We start from the raw sequence: 22,657 nt of genomic DNA, 5'->3' as shown, positions 1-22,657 counted from the left end.
CGGCGACCTCCCTCCCCCACAGCCCCGGCCGCCGCGCCGCCGGGAGGCCGCCCCCCGCTGCAGCGACTCCTCTGCCGTCTGCCCCACCGAGGGGCCACGTCCCGCCTCTCCCTCCCCTTCTCTGGCGGAACCGCGCGGCCTCCCCGCCGCGGCCCTGCACACCGCTCCGCCTCGCAGCGCCTCCCTCCGCCCTACCGCGTGCGCGCGCGCGCGCGCGCGGGGCCGAGCTAGCGGCCGGCGCCCGCGGACGACCGTTGCTCAGAGTCGGCCCGCGGCGGGGCGCGGGGCGCCACCGGGCGCCGGAGCGGCTCTCTCGGCCCGCGGCGCCGCCGCTCCCCGGCGAGCAGCAGTGAGGCCCGGCACGGCGGGCTGCCGGAGGCGGGAAAGCGCGGTGAGGTGAGGCGCGGCGCGGCGGCGCCCGGAGACCCGCGCCTGCCCCAGCGGCCGCGGAGGGGCCCAGGGCCGGCCGCCGCCTGCCCGCGGGAGCCGGGGAGCAGCGCCGGGGGGGGGGCGGCGTGCCCGGGCTGCGGCGGGAGGGGGCTGGGAGGCGGCCCCGGTGCGCGCCGGAGCTCAGCGGCCGCGCTGCTCCCTGCAGGTCCAGCAGCGGGCGGAAGAGAGGATGTGACTCCGCGGGAAGATGAAGCCGAGCGCTGCGGCGGCCGCCGCCAACGGAGCGCGTCCCCGTAAGTGGCGGGTGGCCCCGCGGCCGCGGAGCGCCCGGCGGGCAGCGGGTCTCTGCGGGGCCCTGCCCGCCGGCAGGGGTCACCTCCCGCGGCGGCCCGCGCGAGGCCTCCTTCCGGAGCCCCCCGTGCTGGGCCCGGGCCTGCCGCCTGTGACGGGCGAGGGGCAACAGGCGTTCGGCCGTCTTTGTTCGTGCTGTGCGGCCGAGGTAACGCTAAGGGTATGGGTCAGTCCAGCATGCTAGCGCTTAGCTTTTTTTTTTTTTCTTTTGCATACTTTTGAGAATTAAACGTAAACGTGTGCAATTGAAAGGGTAGATGAGCTAGGTTACTTGCTCCTTTTTGCAAGCTGTTGGAAGTGCAAACAAGCAGCAAATAGTAGCTATGTTGAAAGTCACTAGGCCCCTGCCCTGCCCGCTGCTCCACCCAGGCAGGTCTCTGCTGGTATCAGCCACACACATGGGAGGCCTTCTCACCACGTCGGGCTACGGGTATTACAGTGTTTCTTCTTTACTTACAAGAGACTGCTATCTTGTTATTGCAGTACTGCTAACTAACTTCAAGCTTTTGATTATCCCCAAGATATTTGATAAGTATTTTCCAGGATTAACTCCAGTATTTAGTGTGTTAATCTTTGAGCTGCCCAGGCCATCGTGTGTGCGTGTTGGGTATAAGACCACACTTGGTTCTTAGTCTCCTACAGAACTTCATATTTGCACATCTGCTTATCTCCTGCCCAGCATTTCATCCTTCTTTTCTTTAGCTTCTAAATCAGTTGTGCTATTCCAAGCCTCCACATTTTCCTGCTTCCATAGTTATTTCTTTTGGTCTCTCAGATTCTGCTAAACCTATTCCTGCTTCGCTTCTGTCTATTCCTAACTATTACTTAGAGAGTCCTGCAGTATCACTGGTGGTTCTCCTCCCTCTTTCAGCTCAGACAGTTTCAGGTAGGGAGGGCATACGTAACAGAGGAACTTTTTTTTTTTTTAATCTCTAGAAGAGACTTGCTCATTTCCTGTAGCAGCTGTAGTTGTCTGTTTTGAGCTTCTTCAGAGGAGAAGCAACTAGTAGTAGGGTGTCAGTCAGTGAGGAAGAAAAGACAACATAAAACCGACATCGGGTCAGTCTTGGATGGTCCTGTCTCTATCAATAGTTGTAAGTGGATTCCTGTGGAAATATGTAAGACCAGGGAAGGTATAATTAATAATATTATTTTAGTTCCCAGCTGTGCTCAGCTCCAGTGATTTCATGAATTGCATGTCATTTCTGTGCATTTGGAACCCCTCAAAAGTATTCTTCTTCCATGTACTTGTCCAATCTCCCCTTGAAACCATGTCTTAGTACCTAAACCATCCTTTGGCAACATGTTGCACAGAGTTGCCCTGCTGCACAAAGAACCAATTCCTCTTGTTCATTTTGTACCTGTCTCCTAGTTTTGTTTGATATACCATATCCCTTGTATTGGAACAGGTTGTTTAGCCGCTCTGTCTGTGTTCTTCTTGATTTTATAGATTTTTACTGTATTTCCCCTAAATTGTTTATTTTAGACTGTCAAGTCTTAATCTTCAAAGTCGTTCCTCATGCAGAAGTTTTTTTCAGAAGTTTTTTGTTACTCTTTTGACCCTCTTTTGGTTTTACAGTGCTTCTCCCCCCCCCCCATTTTGATTGCTACTCAATATTGAGCTGATGTTCTTGCAGAACTGTCTACCACACTCCTAAGATTTTCCTTGGGAAATGAGGCTTACTTCTCACCTGGACTGAAATTTTTATTTGCTTATTTAAAAACCAAGTTTGATCTACCTCTGTGTTGAGCATCAGGAAAGTTCACCAGCACACTTGCATTGCTAGATGTGTTTTTTTAGTGTTAGAGCAAAATTCACCAGGAGAAAAAGAGCTGTTGTAACTAGAATGGTGTTCAAGTTCCTGGAATTAAGCATAGTCTTACTTTATCTCAGGTGGGTACTCAAAAGTTAGATAACAAATGGGAGGATCTTGGTCTTATATTTTTTGTAGTTTCAGTTACTTTTTCATCTGCTTTTGTTCTAATGTGTCTACATAAATCCTTTTTGTTTCAGATGAGTAATAGAGGGAGGTCAGTTCTGTTCCTCTAAAAGGGTGTTCTTGCGTTCATCAGTGACTATACACTGGTATAAATACACAGTGGCTCAAAGATGGTAAAGATTTGCAAAACTGGCTGAGAAAAGTGATGACATTATATAGCAACTGAAATAAATCAATCTTAGGATACAGTTTTAAGAAGGAACTTGCAAGCGCTGATGGTGTTTTCATTTTCTTAGTAATTTTTGCTTTGGGAACTAAAACAATGTTTTTTAATATTTAGATCTCAAGTGGGCAAATAGTTACACACGTCTGTTTTCAAGCATTTGAATAGTCTATTTGAATTCCATAGGAATAGATATGGAAAAATAATGTGGTAAGAATGTTTGCTGTGTAGGGGCTAAAGCTGTTTGTGTAACCATTGGTCTTAAATAGTTTAGATAGCTGTCTTCTAAAAGCGAAGTAATGAGCAAAGTTTTGATGAAGCATTATGCTTAACAGTTTGTTTATTTTAAAAGTTCTATATTATTTAGAAGCTTGTCTTCTCCTTTTCAATATTTTAGGAATTTTTGTTTTCAGATTAATTAAATTAAACACAGGAGTACCTACAGTACAATTGTTTAAATTTCCTTTTATTTGGCAGCAGATGGAATGCAAGCAAAACCAGAAAAGTTAAGATCTTCTCTGAAGAATGTGAAAAAGGATATAACAAAACCAGAGAAACTTAAATATAAACCACTTACTGGGAAGGTGTTTTACCTTGATATTCCATCAAATGTGATCTCTGAAAAATTAGAGAAGGACCTTAAAGAACTAGGAGGGGTAAGTTAATGAGCAGACGTTTATGAAACTAGAAGAAAATCTGTCCATGTGGGATGGCTTTCTCATGTTTTGTCTTACTGCATTTTGAAGTTATATGTATTATATATGTGGCAAAAAAATTTTTTTGAATGTTTATGTCATAATGTTTTAATGTGAACCATGAGCTTATCAATAAGTTATTTTGTTTATTATTTTGATAGAAGCTGCTTTGCTAATTGTGATAAAGGGAATTGAAGCTTGGTTTTGGTTGTTAAAATTTTATCTAGGTTTAATAAATTTCACTGTTTGAGGTGAAATTTTCTGCAGCTTCTGACTATTTTTGACAATTTTCTTTATGTGTTACAGCTACAGTTGTTCAGCTGAACCTAAAAATGATATTGGAGTAAATGTTTTGCATATGTTTTCAAAAAGTCTTAAAATAGTTTTCTTGATGAGCCCTGGTGCTTTTAAGTTTGGTACAGGTTATTTGATAAGATTGTCTCTCAAGTTAAGCACTTGCTGGAGCTTTGCATAAATTTGGCCAAAAATTAGGAACTTTGGAAGATGATATCACAAGTCATGTGTAATACATCTTAAGTTTAATTGCTTATCCAAAAATGTTGTGCACAACAAAAACCAAACAAATTATTTTGTTTTGTTTCTCTTTATTTTTCCTCAAGCAGGTAGTGACAGAGGTTTATAAAGGCTGAGGTGGAGTAGCTATCATGTAATGGAGAGGGAGGAGGTATCCATCCCTCTTTGCATTCAGAGCAGACTGTGGAGAAGGAATTGGAGAAAGAGCTTGTGGGGTTGCTGGACCCAAAAGCTTTTCAAGAGAAACGTATAGATTTTGTAGGGAAAGGCAGGTATTTGGCAGCTGAAACATGAGCTACAGTATGGGGGACTGAGTGTTAGCTAAAGAGAAGGGCAGAGTTAGAGAATAGTTAAGAACAGGACTAAAAGGACAGGTGCTGAGGTTTGAAATAGGAAAAATGGTTTAAAAAAAGGACATTGATGTGTATGTATAGAACAGTGTAGAGAGCAAGAACAGTCTGGGACTTCTAAACAAAGGGGTTTGTATAGCTAAATCCACTTAGAATTTGGACTGTAACCTTAGGATTTTGGGGCATACATCCTTTTGCTATAAGCAAACTGCTGATAGCCACATCCTTAAGACCTTTTTCTATTTCTATCATCTTTTCTGTATGGAAAAATCGCTTTGATCCAAGTCCAGTACAGGGTATCATATTAATAGAAAAGCTATGCAGTTTTCTAGTCCACTTCAATATTGAATTATTTGAATTTGTATGAAGGAATCTCAACAGTAAAGTTGTAAAAAATTCCCTTTAATCAGAGCAGCTAAAGGGAGCTGCTTAACCTGCTAGCTATTCTGAAATTATTTTGTCAGCAGTTTTTTGATCCTGGAGGAGCACTGAGCAGTGGTATGAAATTGACACTTGTAAATCAAGATACTGTATGAAATTACAGTAGAGGCAAGAAATTACAAATAATAGGTTTCAAGTTAGATGCATCTCTTTGCATTTAGCATTAGTCTTGCACATTATCTTTTGTCTTCCTCTATAAAACAGAATTCTAGGAATTTTTAGGCAAGCAGTAAAGTTGCAGATTAGAAAGATGGAGAAAGTTTTCTGTTTTATTCTGAGGTGCATATAACCAAAACTGAGATTTCCAGTGCCCTCAAGATCAAATACATGTGCTTCTTTGTTACTTTTGTGGGGTGCACCCAAAAGTACCTCTCCCAGTGTGTCCCACTTCTGCAAAATGTGCATAGAGCAGAATTGGAAGGCTTAGTTCTAAGCTTGCTGCATCTGCAGTTTGTGCTTTCTCTACTGATAAGTGGAGAACAGGAAAATATTTTAAGCTATATAAGGTGGCAAGAAATAAATAATTAGGTGTAGTTGATATTAACACAGCAATTGGTAATAAAAGACTGAAGGAGCAAAAGGGAAAAAAATAAGCATGGTGAGCAGTATGTTTTGTTTTGTTTTCATGTAATTTCTGTTCCATGAAATTGTATAAAAACATGATTTTCCTTGATTTATTCTGTAATTTATGTAGTGTAGAGAATTTGCCTATTTGGAAGGTATTATAATTCAAGGAATGATAATAATTTTAACAAAGTAAACTTGTTTTTCTGATAGAGATTACAAAATTAAGAAATTGAAATTGAAATTAGAAATTTTGACTGGCAAGATGCAACTATTGCTGAATTGTAATTGTCATCTTAGACTTGAGAAATATATCGTTTATTCAACATTTTTAAACTTAAGTTTCTTACAAGTCAATTTTTTCTGTTTAGTGTATGCAAAGCAGAAAGTTACTGATTTATTGACCTGAAATAATGTTTTTTTTTTTCCTCTCTCTCTATATTTAGAAAGTGGAAGGCTTTCTTAGCAAAGATATTAGCTATCTGATTTCTACTAAAAAGGAGGCAAAATTTGCACCGACTCTTGGTCAGATTTCTCCAGTCCCTAACCCAGAATCTGCACGTAATGGAGGAAATAGTTCACCTCATCCCAATAGCCAAAGAGATCGACATGATGGAATTTCGTTTAAGACAGCAGATACAGTAAGTTGCTTACTAAAAATGCCACAAATCAAGTACAGCCCGGGAGATAATCTCTTCCAGTTTTTCTCCTATTTTGTTTCTTAAAGATGATAACAATCCCTTGGGTTAATACATTTTTGTTTAAACATACTTTTAAAGTAGTTCAGATTAACTGGTTAAGTTTTAAACAAAATTTCAAAAAATAATTAAAAACATTTGCTGCAAATCAACCAACCACACTAAAACTTGTTCTGATATATCATGCTTGAATTATATTGAACACTGATATTATTATGTTTGATAACTGGATCAGTATGGACAGGCTTGCAGTGGCATCTGATGTTCCCAACCTCTTTAGCAATACAGCCTTTCGAAATCTGGCTGCTGTGATTTTGCTAATGCAGAGATATCTACAGAAGCACTCTTTGATAATAGTCTGAGAAATAATTAAAATCAAACATCATGAGTATTCATTTTTTCTGGTAAATAATTCTTTCTTGGAGGATTGCATTAATAGCAACTGTAGGTACCTAAATTTGTCTAGGCTTGCTTGAAATTTGTTACATGGACAAGTCATATGTCCATTGAAAATATAGGTAGAAACTAAAGCTGTACAATACATGGCACTTATTAAAGAACATGACTGTGAGCCAGTTGGTGTACTGGTCTTTTGTTGTAGTATGAAGTTACATTGCATGGGTGGGATCACCTCATCTTGTAAATAACCAAAATAATATTGGATAGGTAAGCGTATGTTCGTTATTAACAAATAATGTTCAGTACAAGCTGCACTTGTGGTAGAAGAGGTTGGCTAAGAGTAAGGTTATGATTACCTTCATGACTGTTTGCCTAATTGGCATAGATCCCGGTTGATGGAACCTCATTTTTTGGTATTCACTGCTGGCTGCTTATTCCCACCGTATGCACTGTACCAGCGTTAACGTTGCTTCAGCCATGCAATGACCTGCTTTGGCCGAAAACTAAGTATTTTTTTTGGTCGGACTGAATCAACTCCAACCTTTTAGGAAAGATACAAATTAATGAAAAGCAGCAGTACAATAAAAAAAATAGGAGACTACGGTAGTTAAAATAGATATGTTAGCTGAGGTTTAACTCGTCTTAGCTTTTGCTTTCTGAAATGGATTTTAACTTACTGCGAATGTGATACAGTTTTTCTCTTTTAATGTAGGTACGTATGAGCAGAGGAAAATCTTTAGTTGAAAAAGCAATCAAAGAGCAGGTAAGCTGAGTAATCCACAAATTTGTGCTGGAAAGAGAAGTTTCAGTCTTGCTCTTCTAGAAAACAAGCAATAGGAAGAAGAATTGGGGTCTAACACAGTTTTGTCGTGCAATGTTCAGGCAGGAATTGAGGGATTCTTCTCAGCTGCACTGTCAAGTCATGTTTGCTGGGTACTTCCCGAAGAATTGAAAGTCTATGTAGAGTCTTATCACCAGTATTATAACTTAACAAGGTTTTTAGTGTATCTAGCATTTATAAGAGGTCCTAGTGAAATTAAAGTAAATGTGTCAATTCAATGTCTTCAAATTCTTAGTTACTATAAAATATGACAATAGAGATCAATTTTGGCTATATGAAGGTAAGTATAATCTCCTTTTGATCGTGAAGTGCTGTGACATGGAGATAGAAAAGCCAGCTGAGGGAAGGGACAGTCTTGGTTTTTGGCAAGAAGCAAAAAAGAAAGCATCTGTGCTTTGATTTCAGGTTTCTTCCTACTTGATTTATATTACATGTTGTAATCTATTAATTAAAAGTATTAATGAAGTTTACCGTTTACAGGAATTAATCCCCTCTGGTAGTATACTATCCAATGCTTTGAGTTGGGGAGTGAAGATACTTCATATTGATGGTAAATATTTTTGTTTGATGAATTCTAATTTGAACTTGTAACTTCATTTAAGTATTCTTTTACTGTATGCAAAATATTCAAAACAAATTACTTAAAACATACGAAAATCAATTCAGCTAAATATATTTCTCCCTCTTTTGAAAGACATTAAGAATTACATTGAACAAAAGAAAAAGGAGCTCTACCTAGTCAAAAGAGCAAGCAGTTCTTCTAAAGATGTGGTAAGTGGGTCTTCTGTCATTTAATGAAAAAATTTTTACAAATAGCAAAGAGACATATTAAATGCTACCTATTGTGAAGCTGATTGATTTTAATTTAATAAACTCTTGCTCACTTTGTTTTTCATTGACTGATATATTTTGTGGATTGATTTTAAAAATATCATCACAGAAAAACAGAAACAAATGTATTAGCTACACATTTCAAAATTATTGAAAAATTAAATCCATAATATCATTGATTAAATAGTGTGTAGGCCTTCACCCTTGAGAAGGTTATCTAAGAACCAGAAGCAGTGAACTTTATGAAATTTCCCTTCTGCCTGCCTCAAAAACTAAAAAATTTCAGCTTGGTTTTAATGTGATTTAGATTATGGTTAAGTTACCTTGTATAATTTTTTTTCTATGATACTGATTAAAAATCCTTTATCATTTTGACGAATCAAAGTTCTGTTTTCATGAAGAAGGTATCTTTAGGGAGTATATATGTCAGTAGCTAAACTGTGATGCGTCTTTTGCTTCCTAACCTTTCTAACAATTATTGTAAAGCTGTGTAAATCGTGTGTTTAAAAAAAAAAAGTTAAAAAAATAAGTGAAAACATTGATTTCTCCTTTTTTTTTTTCTCTCTGTTTTAGCTGCTTGTGGTCCATCTGCAGTTGTTTTTCAATTTAAATTAAATATATAAAGTTGCATGGTTATCTAGTCTAGGCAGGAGCCTGTGGTGTGGAAATGGAAGCATACCCTATAATATGTGTCATGCTGTTTTGGAATGCAATGTTGGTTAATTTTTGAGGCCCCATAAAATCCTGTTAAATTATTACTGTATCAGTTTGGCTGACTAGCAGTGGTGTTTCCCCCTGCCTCTCCCCACAAGCCATAGAAAATGTGAGTCTAAATCTTATCAGAGTCAGTTACAGTTAAAAGCTGATACTTGATTCATGGAATATGCATCACTTTTTTTTTGGGGGGGGGGGGGGAATACAGAAGTAACCTGTTCTAAAAGACAAAACACTCCTTTTAATTTTAGCCCTCATTGCTAAACTAAATACCTGTGTAAATCCATTCTAATCAGAGGAACTATTTTAATCGGAGAATGTTGCTTCTAGCACGTCTTGGTAGTTTTACGACTTAGTTATTAGCATTTATAATCTGTTGTAAAAATGCAATCCATATTTAAGAGTCAGCTTTCAGCCCTGCCAATTATTTTGGGGATAGGAGAGAGAGCAAGTGAATAACTTTACCTGGATTTTTAGAAGAATAAACTAGAGCTTCTCAGAAAAAATTTTTGCAGTGTAGAAATAAATATTTCTTTGGGAAACATGTGACCATTTTTCCAAAGTTCAGATGAGATTTATTTCTGTAAATTTATCATGACTCTTTATGAAGTCATGATTAACACAAGGAAACTCATAATTTAAAAAAACTACAGCCAAATCTTTAAGTAAAATGCAAAATAATATTCACAGAGGTTTTAGTCTGTCTCTCTCTCTTTTTTTTTTTTAATAGGGAAAACGATGTGCTGCTCAAAAGTCAAGAAGTAAGTATTTCAATATTTTTAGAGGTTTCATGTTGCCTTACTTTCTGAATGCTTAAAAATGTAGTACGGTTCTCATCTGGTCAAGTATGTTGGTGTATTCTAATTTGTAGGCCTGAGAAAAGCTTGTAGAAGAACTTCCTGGAAGTCAGGAAGTTGTCAAAACATGTGCATAATGAATTTTAAAATAATGTCTGCTCATCTATTCAGGTATTGGAGTAACTTGCTAAATGAAGAAAAGTATTTTTCTTTTAATTTTCTTTTCTCCTCCCTGAAGCAGGTAGACTGAAAAACCCATTTGTGAAGGTGGAAGATAGAAGTTGGTAAGTGTTCTTCTTGTGCATTTGGTAATGTGGTTCTCAAACTGAGTAACTGAGAAACATACTGTATGCCTTGAGGAGGTAATCTTCAGATTTCTGCTTCTTGGACTTGCTGACTTTAGATGTTATGCATAGCATCCTCCTCTAGTAAGATGCAAAATTGTGTGTCACGTGCTCTGGTTGAATATCTGTGTTTAGCCACTGAATGAGATCAAAGAGGTAGTAGTATAGTAGGGAATATTTATGACAGCGGTGGAAAGTAAATTGTAGCTTCAGTTTGTAAGGTATGGCAGAGGGCTCTTTTGGTTTATGCCCTGCCAAGGGCCAGGTGAATGGAAAGGAAGCTTGGAATCTTTGAACCTTGATATCTTGCCTATCTTGGATCCCAATCCTGTAGCCTAAAAGGTTAATAAAGCTCCGTATATGAACTTAAAGTCTTGTAGTCCCAATTCAGTAACATTCATCTCCTTGAGAAAGTGTTTAGGTAGATGTAAGGAAAGTGGGTTTGTTGTACGTGAAATCATTCCTTGAAATTGATTTTAATTTTCTGTTCAATTATTTCTTAAAAATAAAAAGCCATTAATCTAATTTTAATTTCTACAATGCTGCTGTAGTTACTTCTCTGGAGTACAGATTCACTGTTGTCCAAATTGTTTTTAGTATTATTGGTTACTCAACTCTGCACATCATTATAGGCATGAAAGCCATACATTTGTGGAATGTGTAAGACAGCTGTTGAAACTCAAGGCAAATTTTCTGCTTTAAGAAAGTCTCAGGTTCAGAAAGAAGGAATGACTTATAATCTTCTAGGATATTTATCTGCTTAGCATTCTGTGTACACTACCTGTAAAAGAAATGCTTTTTGAAAGACTCTTGAGTTTTAAGGTCAGACTGCAGTTTGTGATATAAACTACTTTTTTCATTTTCCAATGATCCTAATGCAACTGTTTTGTTTAATACAGCCACTACCGACCATTTTATCTGCAGTTACCCAGTCTCCCGATTCTGAACTACTGTGTTCCAAAACCATATAGTCCGTTTGAAGTGGATAAGAAGCATCCTTCTGGTCAAAAACAAACTCAGTCTAAGCAAAGGTTTGTTGAAAACTCATTATTGAGTTGTGAATAGAGGAGAAGGAGGTGAAGAGTCTGTTCTCCAAAATAATTGCTCCTCTTCTTATCTTGTATGATACTTAATACTAGTATCCATGCCTCAGTTGTATTCTCTGCACTGTAGCTGTTGGTGTCTGTCTGTCTTTCTGTACCTTCTTTATTCTGTCTTTAGTCCTTCTTTTGGACATACAGATGCATACATCCAAATATGTGGCCTTCTCCTATCACTGTGGGTCAGCATAAGATATTTTTTTCCTTTCTGCTACTGGTTTCTTCTTTGTCCTCATCTTGGATGCCATCCAGTAAGTATTTTACAAGAAATAAATTTCTTGGATCTTCATTTGACTTTTGTATAGTCAATATAAACTAGACAGTTAAAATGTTAAAAACAGTGATATTAGTCGTGGTACAAAATCAGTGTTGCTAAAGGGTTCACCTGCTTTACGTGGGAAAATTAAGTTTATAAAAATTAGGTTTAGCAATGTTGCTTGAATTCTTGAGATATGAAAAGCAGATACTAACTGTAGCAGTAGAATTGTGCTTGGTCCTGTAACAAATGTTTACATGGTATGTTTTGGCATTTGGGCTGTGTTTGAGCACTGTAGATTCAGTTATGATTTTTGGTAAATTAGTTTTATGATTTGACTCTACTTAAGAGTTTCTGTTCTCTGGTGAATTGAACTCTACTTTCCTGAACTACTACCTAACTGGAGGATTAATGACTATTTCATTAACTTTAAAATTGATGTTACAGTATTCACGTGAGAGACTAAAGTTATTTAGTGAGAAAAAAATTTGCTATGCATGGCACTTTGTATCACAAACTACAAAGGACAGAAGAGCAAAAAAAAAAAAGTTACCAGATACACAAACTACTTCATTTTTGGATGGTTCTAATGCAAGTGTTTTGTCTAATACAACCATACTGACCATTTTATCTGCAGTTACCCAGTCTTCCAGTATGATACGTGTTTTCTTTATAAAAATAAACGTGTGATTTAGATGTGATACTTGCTTTCTTTATAAAACAGTTCTGCACTGTTCAGGGTCTGTACAATCTTCAGTGTTATTATATTGTTGGAAGCTTTCAGTTGATGTTGCCAGGATGTCCTCTTCATTTGGATTGCAATGAATGTAGCAATATGAAAAAGCAAAGCAAATGTAATACAGTGGTAACCTTTGCAATAATGAGGGGATTTCTGATGGTGCCTTTTTCATTGAGAAGAAAGGGGTTAGAAAGGGCCAGTCGTGTTAAACATTTTCCTAAAGACACAATGTTCTTCTCAATTTGTATGGACTAAGGAATATGATATGCTAGTTATAAACTTCAGGAATTAAGTTGGTATGAATATTTCTATTTAATTTTTCAATTTGGCACATTCCACAGGTCTTTAGGTGGGAGATTGTTTCATACCTAGCAGGTAAAAGCGAGGGCCATCAGCTTGGGGAGGGAAAAGGGGGAATGTTCATTTGTTTTATGTTTTATCTGGGAAAGAGAAGCTTGTTTAAGGTAAGTTGTCAATTCTATTTGCTTCTGCATAAAGCAAGGCCTGCCAACATTATTTTTTCTTTGGATAATAAGTTCTGCCACTTGTATCCTGTGATCACAAGCTTTCCTAATTCTTTTGTGATCTTTTTTTTAATAGTTCTAAAGGGAGAAAGTGAAAAGGTCCTTGTTAATAGAAGTAAAAATACACAGTTGGAGCCTATCCTGTGAAATAAAATGTTGGAATGGGTATTGCTGAGTTAGACTCTTGTTAACTGAAAGCTATTGCAGAAAGTAGCATACATGTGTTATGCCAAGCAATACATTGCTATGCTTTGTGTAAGTTGGTGATTTTTCAGGACAGGGTTTGATATAAAAGTTCTGTGGTTGCATCTGTGCTGATACTTGGTAAAGTCCATCAGTATGACGGTGCTGATTTTTGACTAGACAGGGAGATGGCACCATTCCTCTGAGGTAAAAGGGATGTAAAGATTGGTGCTTTTGGTTTACTGCTAGCATATCATCCTTTGGAGGTATAATAGCAAATTGCAGCAAACGGTAGCTCTCTGCAGGTAAAGGCTCTGAAGGCGATGGAGCTGCTCCTGAAAATATCATTGTGGTTTAATCTGAGAGAAGAACTTGAGATTCATTTCCACGTGTTTCCACTTAAACCTGTACCAAGAAAAACAGGGCAGAAAAGGTGTTTGGTTGGTATGTTGAAAAGCTACGTTCAGCCAACAAATATGACTGTCCTTTACTTTTATTCAGGAATGAGAGGTCATCTATTAGACCAAGCGCTTTTGCTGCATGTTGTCTTGAGATCAAAAATACTGACGGCAGATGAGATGTTAGGATACTTTTTCTCTTTTTTCTTGATTTTACTTTTACCAATTTCCCTCTCTTACCAGCTTTTCACTGAGATTTCCGTACTGCCTTTGATTTGTCAAGTGAGAATTTTTTTATTTTTATTTTTTAAGCACTTTTGCATTGTTTCTTCTGAGTCAGTGATAGCAGTACAACAGTACCAACCTGGACATGTTTTACTCTTTCATATAGTTTCACTGGGTCTGCCTATCTTGTTGCAGTAAATCTGTTTGTTTGTTTTGGTTTAAATTTAATCAGTGCATTATGTTTCTTTTCTGTGTTTTTCCTAAGCATTGACTAACACAATGTAAATATTTTGAGGGGAAATAAAATTTTTTGAAATTTACTGAATGAGAATGAACAAACAACATGAGAAGCAAGTACAGGGCTTGGCTCCATATTTAAGATTCATTAATATATATATTTTCTGTTAACAGAAACAAAACAAATAGTGAAAATGACTGTGGAACTCCTGTTCAGCTCCCTCAAAAGGATAAAAAAAAGAGAGGATATTGTGAATGTTGTGGGAAGAAATATGAAGATCTGCAAACTGTATGTAAAATGTCAAGTATATGCTTTCAGTCTTACATTTATAAGTGTGGTACTAACAATGGTTTTTACTTGCTAGTTTAATGTATTTTTTATTTTAAAAGATCTTTTAAATATATCTTCTAAAAAACAATGAGCTGGGGTTTTTGTTTTGTTTCTTCTCTTCTTTGAAGTAATTCCTGATTGCTGGCTTTAGCTATTGCAGCTGAAGGCATGCACTAACAATTCATATGCTGGAGACCTGTTAATAATAAATTAGCAACGTTTCACTTATTGCTCCATATCATAGTGTTGATTTGTATATTCACATCTGTAGTACTAGCTTTGTTTCATGACTCTTCTTTAATTCCAGCATCTTGAAAGTGAACAGCACCGAAATTTTGCACAAAGCACACAGTATAAAGTTGTAGATGATATAATCTCCAAGTTTGCTTATGAGTTTGTTGAATATAAAGATGACACAAAAATAATTAAAAGGTAAGTTACGTGTTCTAACTTTTAAAGCTCCTGTGAATGAATTAAGACATTGAACATGTAGATATTTTAGTTCTGCAACTCCGAATCTGTTACAGAACAAGTTCATATTTTTCAAATACATTTCTGAAATTTGGAGTGCAATTGTTACCTGGTAAATCAGTTCTCTAAAACAGAAATTAAAAAAAAAAAAAAGAATTAAAAATTGCAGATGGCATCACAGGAAAATAAGGCTGGAATGAATTGCTGTCTATTCTTCAGCTTCATAAAAGCAAGACTGACTGGTCTAAAGTCTTGCTGACAGATATTTGTCTAGACATCTTGCTGTAAAACCTGATGTTCTTAGTAGTCTAAGAATGATAAATGATAGCCTCCCTCGTCAATCTGATATCCTCACCAGTGGGAAAACTCTTCCTAGTATAATACAGATCTTCCTCTCTATCTCAGGCTGCTAGTTTCTGTCCTGCCTGTGCTGGACAAAGACAGCAGTTTTTCTTTCCTCTTTGTAGCTGATTTTTTCCATATTTGAATGTTTGAAAATAACACTTTCTGCTTCCTTTGCACTCTATAAAAATGATGGGTATTTATTTCTATAGCAATTTGGGCATATTAGAACTGTAGTTGATTTGTTAATGTTTGTATTTGTTAGTTATATTTATTTACTATGTAACTAAAAATGCAAAATTTTATAAAAACATCTACACAGCTCTGTTATCACTGATACTTAAAAAAGAAAAGCAACTAGTAGATAAAATATAGTAAGCCCCCAAAATTCAGTTGTGCCCTTCCCTCTCCAGTCTCTTCATGCATACACACATGCACATGTTTATCAGTATCTTCACCCTCTGAAGCTTAAGTGGGAGAAGGAGAGGACTTGTATTCTGAACTATTGAGGTTAAAATGATGGAATAAGTTCTAAACTGTAATGCTTCTTAAAGGATGTTCTTCCATTGCATCTTTAATTAAGCACAGATGTCTTGGTTAGTTGCAACAGTGACTAAATTCAAGATTGCTCTGCTTTACTGACAAATGATTCGGGAGACAAATGATTTTCTCATTTCTTAAACAAACAAAAAAAAAAGCTGAAAAAATAAAGGGGCATTCCCAGTGAAATCGAAGGAAATGCACACAGAATCAAACAACTGATATCCTAATGAAGGCAAGCATTTTTTCCTTTTTCTTTTGTGACACGAAAATACTCAGTGGTAGGTTTGAAATAGTATTTCAGCAAAAGTATATATAATTATGCTTATTTTTTGTGAATGTATCAGAATATTTGTAAGTATTTATAGTCATATTATATTATATTCATTAACTTTGTTCTTAATACCATTGTGAACTGAAATTTATTTAACTACTAGACTGCTTACTTGGGGTATTTTTAAAACAATTCCATGAGAATTTAAAACTATTTTCATGAGAAATCAATAGGAAAACATCAAATTCAAATACAAGGCACACTGTTCCTAGAGAAATAGTTGTGTGTGTGTGTGTGTGTGTCAGTTTGGTTGCTTTTCTAGATATTTTTGCACATTGCTTGGTTAAAGTAATGTTACCCTTGTTTCGTTCAACAATTTTCTTGTTAATCATTGTAAACAATTTTGTTTTAGGACAAAATGTAGTACAGGATATTTTTCTCCTATTATTGGAAAGGTAACTAAAACAGATGAGCTGAAAGAACGACTGAAAAAGCAACGTATTTCATTGAAAAGTTACTCATGGAAGGATACTACAATGCGGGCACTCAAACTGGATCATCGGCCTACAGAAGTACACCCAAATTCTGTGCCAGTGCCTACCCCTATTTCTGGATCTGTCTGTTCAGTTCTTTATTGTCATCTGTCACAGCATTCAGAAGTAAAAAGTAAATTCAGAAATAATGATGAAAATATTAAAACTGATTGTTTCTGCGCTGCAAACGTAAAAGAGGCTGTTACATCATCAAACTTCATACAGCTGCCTCCTCAGAAAGATGACAAAGCAAACATGAAGAACTTGTCTCAAGCTTATGAGCCATTCAGTAAAGAAATCTTTGAACCAGAAGTACATAAAAAGAATTTACAGAGCTTACAGGAAGGTGTGTGTACTTTATATTCTCATACTCAAGGTACAAATTTTACTGAAAAAGACAAAAACTTACCTCAGCCAAAACGAAAATTAAATAATGCATTAGTTCAACCAGCAAAGTGTTTGAAGAAAACAGATGCAAATCCTGTGTTTGTCAGAAAACATCATGATTTGTGTGATGATCATCAACAGGTGCAGCACAGTGTTCTGGACACTAAGGCATCTGATACTGCTATAAGCAAAGACCTTAATGGACTGGCTGCCAGCACTGCACACAGTTCGCCATCTGGAAAGCTGCACAGAAAAGTAAAACTTTACTTGGGGAGAAATAAAAGAGAAAAACGGAAACAGAATATGGAGTTGTGTATAAAGTACACTGATGGACCATCTGTTCCTGAAGAAAAGAAAAGTGCTTGTAGCTCACCAGTGCAGGCTTTACTGGAATTATTTCAGACAAGTGAAATAAACTCAGATTTTGGAGGTTTTTCAGGTTACACTGAGAACAAAGATTCAACGAGCATGAAAGATACATGGGAAGGGCAGAATACAAATGTTGTGTGGTCACTGTTTTCCTCTTCATCCTCATCCCCATTCATTGGATTTTAATGCTGCTTTATTTAATGCAATGACTTTCAAATAAATTTGCAGATTGAAAATTTTATTCATGGAAACTTTAATTCCTGTGTTATATATTATGTACAGATAGTTTTGTTTTTAAAATTTTTTATCTTTATACACATGCAAAAACATCTATATGTGTAAATATGAAAAATAAAAATAACCAAGATTTTTTTTTTTCTATAGAAGTATTACTTTACCAGAGCAAGTAAAAAGTTCTCACCTCAGGTTGGGGGTTGAGTTAGTTGCTAGGCAAGATCGGTAAGCATTACGTAGTTGCTTTTTAGTAGAATAATTTTCTAAAATCATTGAATGTGCACACTTATATGCTACATTATAAATGAATGGACATGTTATCATAAATAAGGTGGTACATTACTTATGGACCACTGGTGATTTGTGGAGATTTGGTTGCTTCCCTTCCTCTTCCTTCTGTTGCTGCTGTCTTATTAGAGGACGCAAAAAAGTCATTGCTTTCCTAATATTTCTTCTGCTGAAGTTGTCTCAGGGAACCTACATTATTAGAAATAGGATTAGGAAAGCATATAGTGTATGTTTTGCTACTCTGCCATAATTGATTTTTAGACTAAATGTAGCTGTGTTGTGTATTTCAGCCAATGGGAAACCAGTCGATGTGTGGTTTAATTTTTTTGTTTTAAAAAAGGCAACAACAAAAACACCCAAGTGGTTTCTGATTGACTCAGGTTCTTGGTTTGATTTTTCTTTCGGAACAGCTGGCCTGTCTGCCTAGCTTGCTTGGAGGGAGAGTGAAAGTACGCAAGTGAGAACTGGGAAGACTCTTTTTTATTCTTTGAATCTTCATTCGAGTTGATCCCCTTTGGGCTTTCTGTATCTGTAAATCAGTGCAGGGCATGAATACTGAAGTACAGTGGGTTAACTGCAAAGCTTTCTTAATAAATACGAGCGCTGTAACGTTATGTGGGGGATCTAAACCAGCAGAAACTACTCTAGTTACATTTTGCATAAATTACTTGTCTGCATTTTTATGCCGACCCCTCACCCCCTCTGCTGTTTAATGTTCTCAGATGTTTTGTCATTGTTCTTACGGTTAAAGTGCTTTCAGTAGTTGTGTACTATTGTCTTTAGGTAGAGCATGTCTGCTGACTAAGAGGGGAAGATAAAGCTTCTTGGTGCGCAGAGAGGAGTAAGGAGGATAACAAAATTGCTTTCCTTTAAACAGCATATGAATTGGAAGCTTGACCATCTGCTTGTCTGCAAGTTGCCAGGGCATTGCCATCACCAGGAAGGTGGTGTTCCTCATTCCACTGGTAGTGTAATTGCCTGTAGGGACTGGTAAGAATTACTTTTGGTCTCACAAGCTTACTGGTCAGTTCTGGCTTGATTTATAGTTGCTTCTGATCTGTGGTTCACAAGAAAATTAAAAAGGAAGCCATGAGAGAAATGAGCAAAGTCAACATTTTAAAAAGGAGTTGATCTTGAATGTGTGTGTCTCCATATATATTTTGCCTGTACATATTTGACCACTACATAGTATTCTAGGAATGGAATTTTAAAGTAAAACACTGAGATAATTACTTTGTTCTTCATTTCCAGTGATATTTTTTTCATGATGGAAAGATTGCTCTCTGATTCAGCGAAGGCAGTGTATTTTAGGAACAAGTGTTTGTCCATTTGTCTTCTGTTGAGGATGTCTGTTTAGCTTAGGTTCAGTACTCAAGCCAAGTCTAAGTAGTAAAACGTGCATCTTTCCCTAACACACACTGCGACAATCTGGATGTAAGCACCCCTGCCTCACTCTTATTAGTCTAATTTGATGGCCTCCATCTGTCTGGAATATGTATGCATTGTTGTATACATAAAGTTTATTACATTAGTAGAATGCTAAGGTGAAAACTAGTCACTATTAGCTACTTGTCACATCTCCGATTATTTATAACATGTTTTGCATGTTATATGATTAGATACAATATTGTAACACGGTAGCTCAATGGGCACTGTATACAAAGGCAATTTAAACATTAATTAGAATCTGGCTTTGGAATCTTATGGGGAAAAAAATTCAGAGGTTTGTTATTAAAATGATATGAAGAATATTCATCGTAATGCAGAACAAGATATAACAGTCAAGTTTACTGGTTCCAAAAAGCACTGTTGTGATGCGGATTTTGCATGTAGATAACCATAGTCATATTAAAATCCCCCTTTGTAGTGTATTCAGATAGGCTTACTGTGGCTTGTGATGCCATCAACTTTATTTCTGAGGCAGATCTATTCACTGTATTGTGCATAATTTTCATGCATTTATCTTACAGGCTTGTTTTTTAAAAATTGTTTTTCCAAAAATTTAAAAGGAATTATTTTACTATTTGAAAAAATAATTAAATATGGAAAACTGGTTACTAGAATGTTTGTCCATCTTTCTGATTTCCTCTCAAGTCTGAAGAGAAATGAGTATCTTCAAAATGTGTGGCAGGAATTCTGAGAGAAAACAGATAAACACAGTCACAAATCTCTTAAGTCATTGGACTAAAGGTTTAGCACTAGAAGTGCACTTGATCTGTAAGTACGTCTTTGTGATAGTTATACATAACAGTTTGAACTCTCTTCATAGTTCTGCAGCTTTCATCTGAGGCCACTTCATCCTTGGATAGTCTGTCTTTCTGTGAATTTGAGAAGCTCATTTAGGTAGTTTTAATACTCTGTTTAGAAAATACTCTGTTATAGAAACAGTTGTTACTATACTAATTGTGACTTCCTTTTTGTGGTGATTAGTGAAACTTGGAACTATATTCCTATAGCTCCTTTCAGTGTATATATACCTGTGTGTGGAGTGTGAGAATCAATTTTAATGAAGCATCTAAATCTTACTGTTACAAAAGCTATAAGCTTTAACATTCGTGTAAGACACTACTTCATTTTAAAGTCTGATTCAAAAAAAAAAAACAAAAAACCACCCCATGACTTTTACATTGTAAAAGTACTCTTAGTTATGTGATTATCCTGTGGCCTAATGACCGTTGCCATTTCTTTTTTATAGGTGAGGCAAGCATATATCTGCGGGTATGAAATTTTTTAGCGTAACTTTCCAGTATTAAAATAGAAGGCATATGTGTGAACGCACATGTATCATTACTAAAAGCCAGTAGGCTAGTTTGGTAACTTAGTGTAAGGATGAGTGTAACTCACTGTCTGTTCACACCCACTTTGTGCTTCATGTACTATAGGAGAGAGCAAAATCATTCAGTAAAGTCTTTTAAAATGGAAGCTGTAGTTACATAATACAAAAATAGGAATGAGAACCAAATTTAAAAGAAATACAGATGTTGAAAGCTGATTTTTAAAGTATTAGAAAGGAGGTGCTGTGGTGACTTTGGTACATCTACACTAGCACTTTGGTTTCATATCTTTTTTTGCTGTGGATGCCCAACCACTGCATATTATTTTGCTCCACAGTATGTATTTATCTGGAACAGAAGTATTGTTTCCCTTCAGATAAGTCTGTAGTGTGGGTGAGAGGATAGAGTTCCCAAGGACCTGTGTGTGTCTATGTATATACAGAGAGAGTGTGTGCATGTGTATGCACACATGGATATCTGTGGATGGATACTCATATGGATATAGGGCGCTAGTGCGGATTCATGACTCAAGCCACACAAACATAAGGAAGTTCTGTAGTAATTTCTCAGTGTTTCATACACGCAGGTGAGCCCGAAGAAAGCCTCGTGTTTGAAAAGAATTCAGCAACATCCTGTACTGGTCCAAGTTATTCCTGGGTTTTATTGGTTTTCTTTTTGTTTTTCTTTCTGCTCAAAATAGCCATGCTTTCTCCCTCAGTACTGTTCTTACATGTTACACCAGGAGTGGAGTTTCCTGCTGCCATAACAGTTGGCAAAGGATCTTACTGCTCTTGGCTATGGCAGGAATCCAGAACTGTCCTACTTCATCTTCAGGAAGATGAAGACCATCTAACATCAGCTAAACTTCGGACACAACTGATTTTCAAGAGCAGTGTGCCAAAACATGTCCACACCTTTATAACTGGAACAAAATATTTGTCAGAAAGATATATGATGCCATTTGTGGCCCACAACACTGGGTTTACAGCTAAATGGAAATGATGAAAGCCAGGACTGACAGGCTATCCTCTGAAACTGAAATCAACAGCTTGGCTGAGAAGCCATTCAGCAGGCTAAGGACATCATCCCCATGTTCCTCCTCTTTCCATTCTTAGGCCATGCTATGAGACCTTTGGCTACAGAGCAGTAGAATTTGCGAAAAAAGGCCATGCTTGGAGGACATTCTTTTACAGGTAAGGGACTATCAACCATCCCATCTTTGTTACTATGCTTCTGCTGCAGACAAAGGAAGTAGTGGGATCTGTAAGCAGTAATATCTCTTCCTCAATATTCAACTGTAGAACACTTGCAACAAAGCAACAGCTAGGCAACCGAAAAGCAGGCCTTCCACTCTGAGCTAATAATAGCAAAGGTAGTGTCATGTGCTTGTTCTCCCTACTGGGGTCCAGGGTTGTTGGCAGATGGTGTTTCAGACTGGTGATACAAGAAATGGCACAGCCCTGCTGAGACCAAATTGAACGGAATAGTTTCTCTGTCTTGGTGTGGAGTTTGTTACAATCTGAGTAGTACTGAGCATGTTGATGCCTGTTCTGACCTTCAGAGGTCACCAATGTGCAGGAGGTGATGAAATCTATGTTCCACCTCAACCCTGTAAGAAAACAGTCCACTTAAATTATCCATTCTCATGAGCATTTTCTTGTGTTGCCTCCTGGCCTACATGACTTCAAGGCATGTGACTCCTTAGATACCTCTGGGGGGCGAATGGGGTCCCTTCGTTCCTTAATCTGAAGAGCCTCTGCTTGGAAGCACTCAGCTAATGTAACCAGTGTTCGTATCCACAAATCTGTGGTGGTCTACGAAGGCAAGAATGATGAAAAAATGGTAGCTCTTCTAACTGATGTAGTCACAGTAAGGTATGTGGGCACTGACTGAAAATAAGAACCCCCTTTAAGCTCCCCAGTTGGAGAATCACCATGAAATGTGGTCCATGTGTCCTCTGGGCTGTTGCTGATATGCACCAAAGGTTGATAAAGGTGTCCCATGATGGGCTTTTTGATCACATTGCCAGGTGATATCAGCACAGTAGCATCATGGTCATAGTCTTATCTTGGCCTTAAATGGGGTTCTATCTGAGGCTGGAAATAACTTTCTTAAAGTAATCTTACTCTATAGATGCTTTGTATCTGAGATTTTTAAGACATACAGTTGGATCACATTAAGAAATATGTGAAAATAGTGAAATCACAAACTGTAAAATAAAACTAGAAACAAATGTTAGCAAGCTTTTATGTGATTCTTGGGTGACCAAATAGTTTGGATATTTACTTGCAACTAGAGTCCCCTTTAAATACAGTAGAAAAAGAGGAGAGGGATAATCTC

General features: G+C 37.4%; 1 protein-coding gene across 3 annotated transcripts; it reads left to right on the top strand.

Annotated features, from left to right (window-relative positions):
• The first annotated feature begins 234 nt into the window (after nucleotides 1–234).
• DBF4 (DBF4-CDC7 kinase regulatory subunit) lies at nucleotides 235–17,393 on the top strand. 3 transcript variants are annotated; one of them, XM_067291744.1, is made up of 13 exons: nucleotides 235–396; nucleotides 596–683; nucleotides 3,385–3,560; nucleotides 5,935–6,129; nucleotides 7,298–7,348; nucleotides 7,907–7,976; nucleotides 8,121–8,197; nucleotides 9,702–9,732; nucleotides 10,007–10,052; nucleotides 11,012–11,143; nucleotides 13,949–14,063; nucleotides 14,413–14,537; nucleotides 16,145–17,393. In XM_067291744.1, exons 2-13 carry the CDS (start codon nucleotides 638–640, stop codon nucleotides 17,205–17,207), a joined length of 2,127 nt encoding a protein of 708 aa, XP_067147845.1. In that variant the 5' UTR covers nucleotides 235–396; nucleotides 596–637; the 3' UTR covers nucleotides 17,208–17,393. The 3 variants fall into 3 exon arrangements, with proteins under 3 accessions (XP_067147845.1, XP_067147844.1, XP_067147848.1); XM_067291743.1 differs by having other exon boundaries at nucleotides 236–396; nucleotides 3,382–3,560; XM_067291747.1 differs by lacking the exon at nucleotides 596–683 and having other exon boundaries at nucleotides 236–396.
• Nucleotides 17,394–22,657: the final 5,264 nt, after the last annotated feature.

This window comes from Apteryx mantelli, chromosome 2 (assembly GCF_036417845.1).
Source record: "Apteryx mantelli isolate bAptMan1 chromosome 2, bAptMan1.hap1, whole genome shotgun sequence".
Lineage (NCBI taxonomy): Eukaryota > Metazoa > Chordata > Aves > Apterygiformes > Apterygidae > Apteryx > Apteryx mantelli.
The sequence above is the reverse complement of the archived record's forward strand: the minus strand, read 5'-3'. Positions and strand labels throughout refer to the sequence as shown.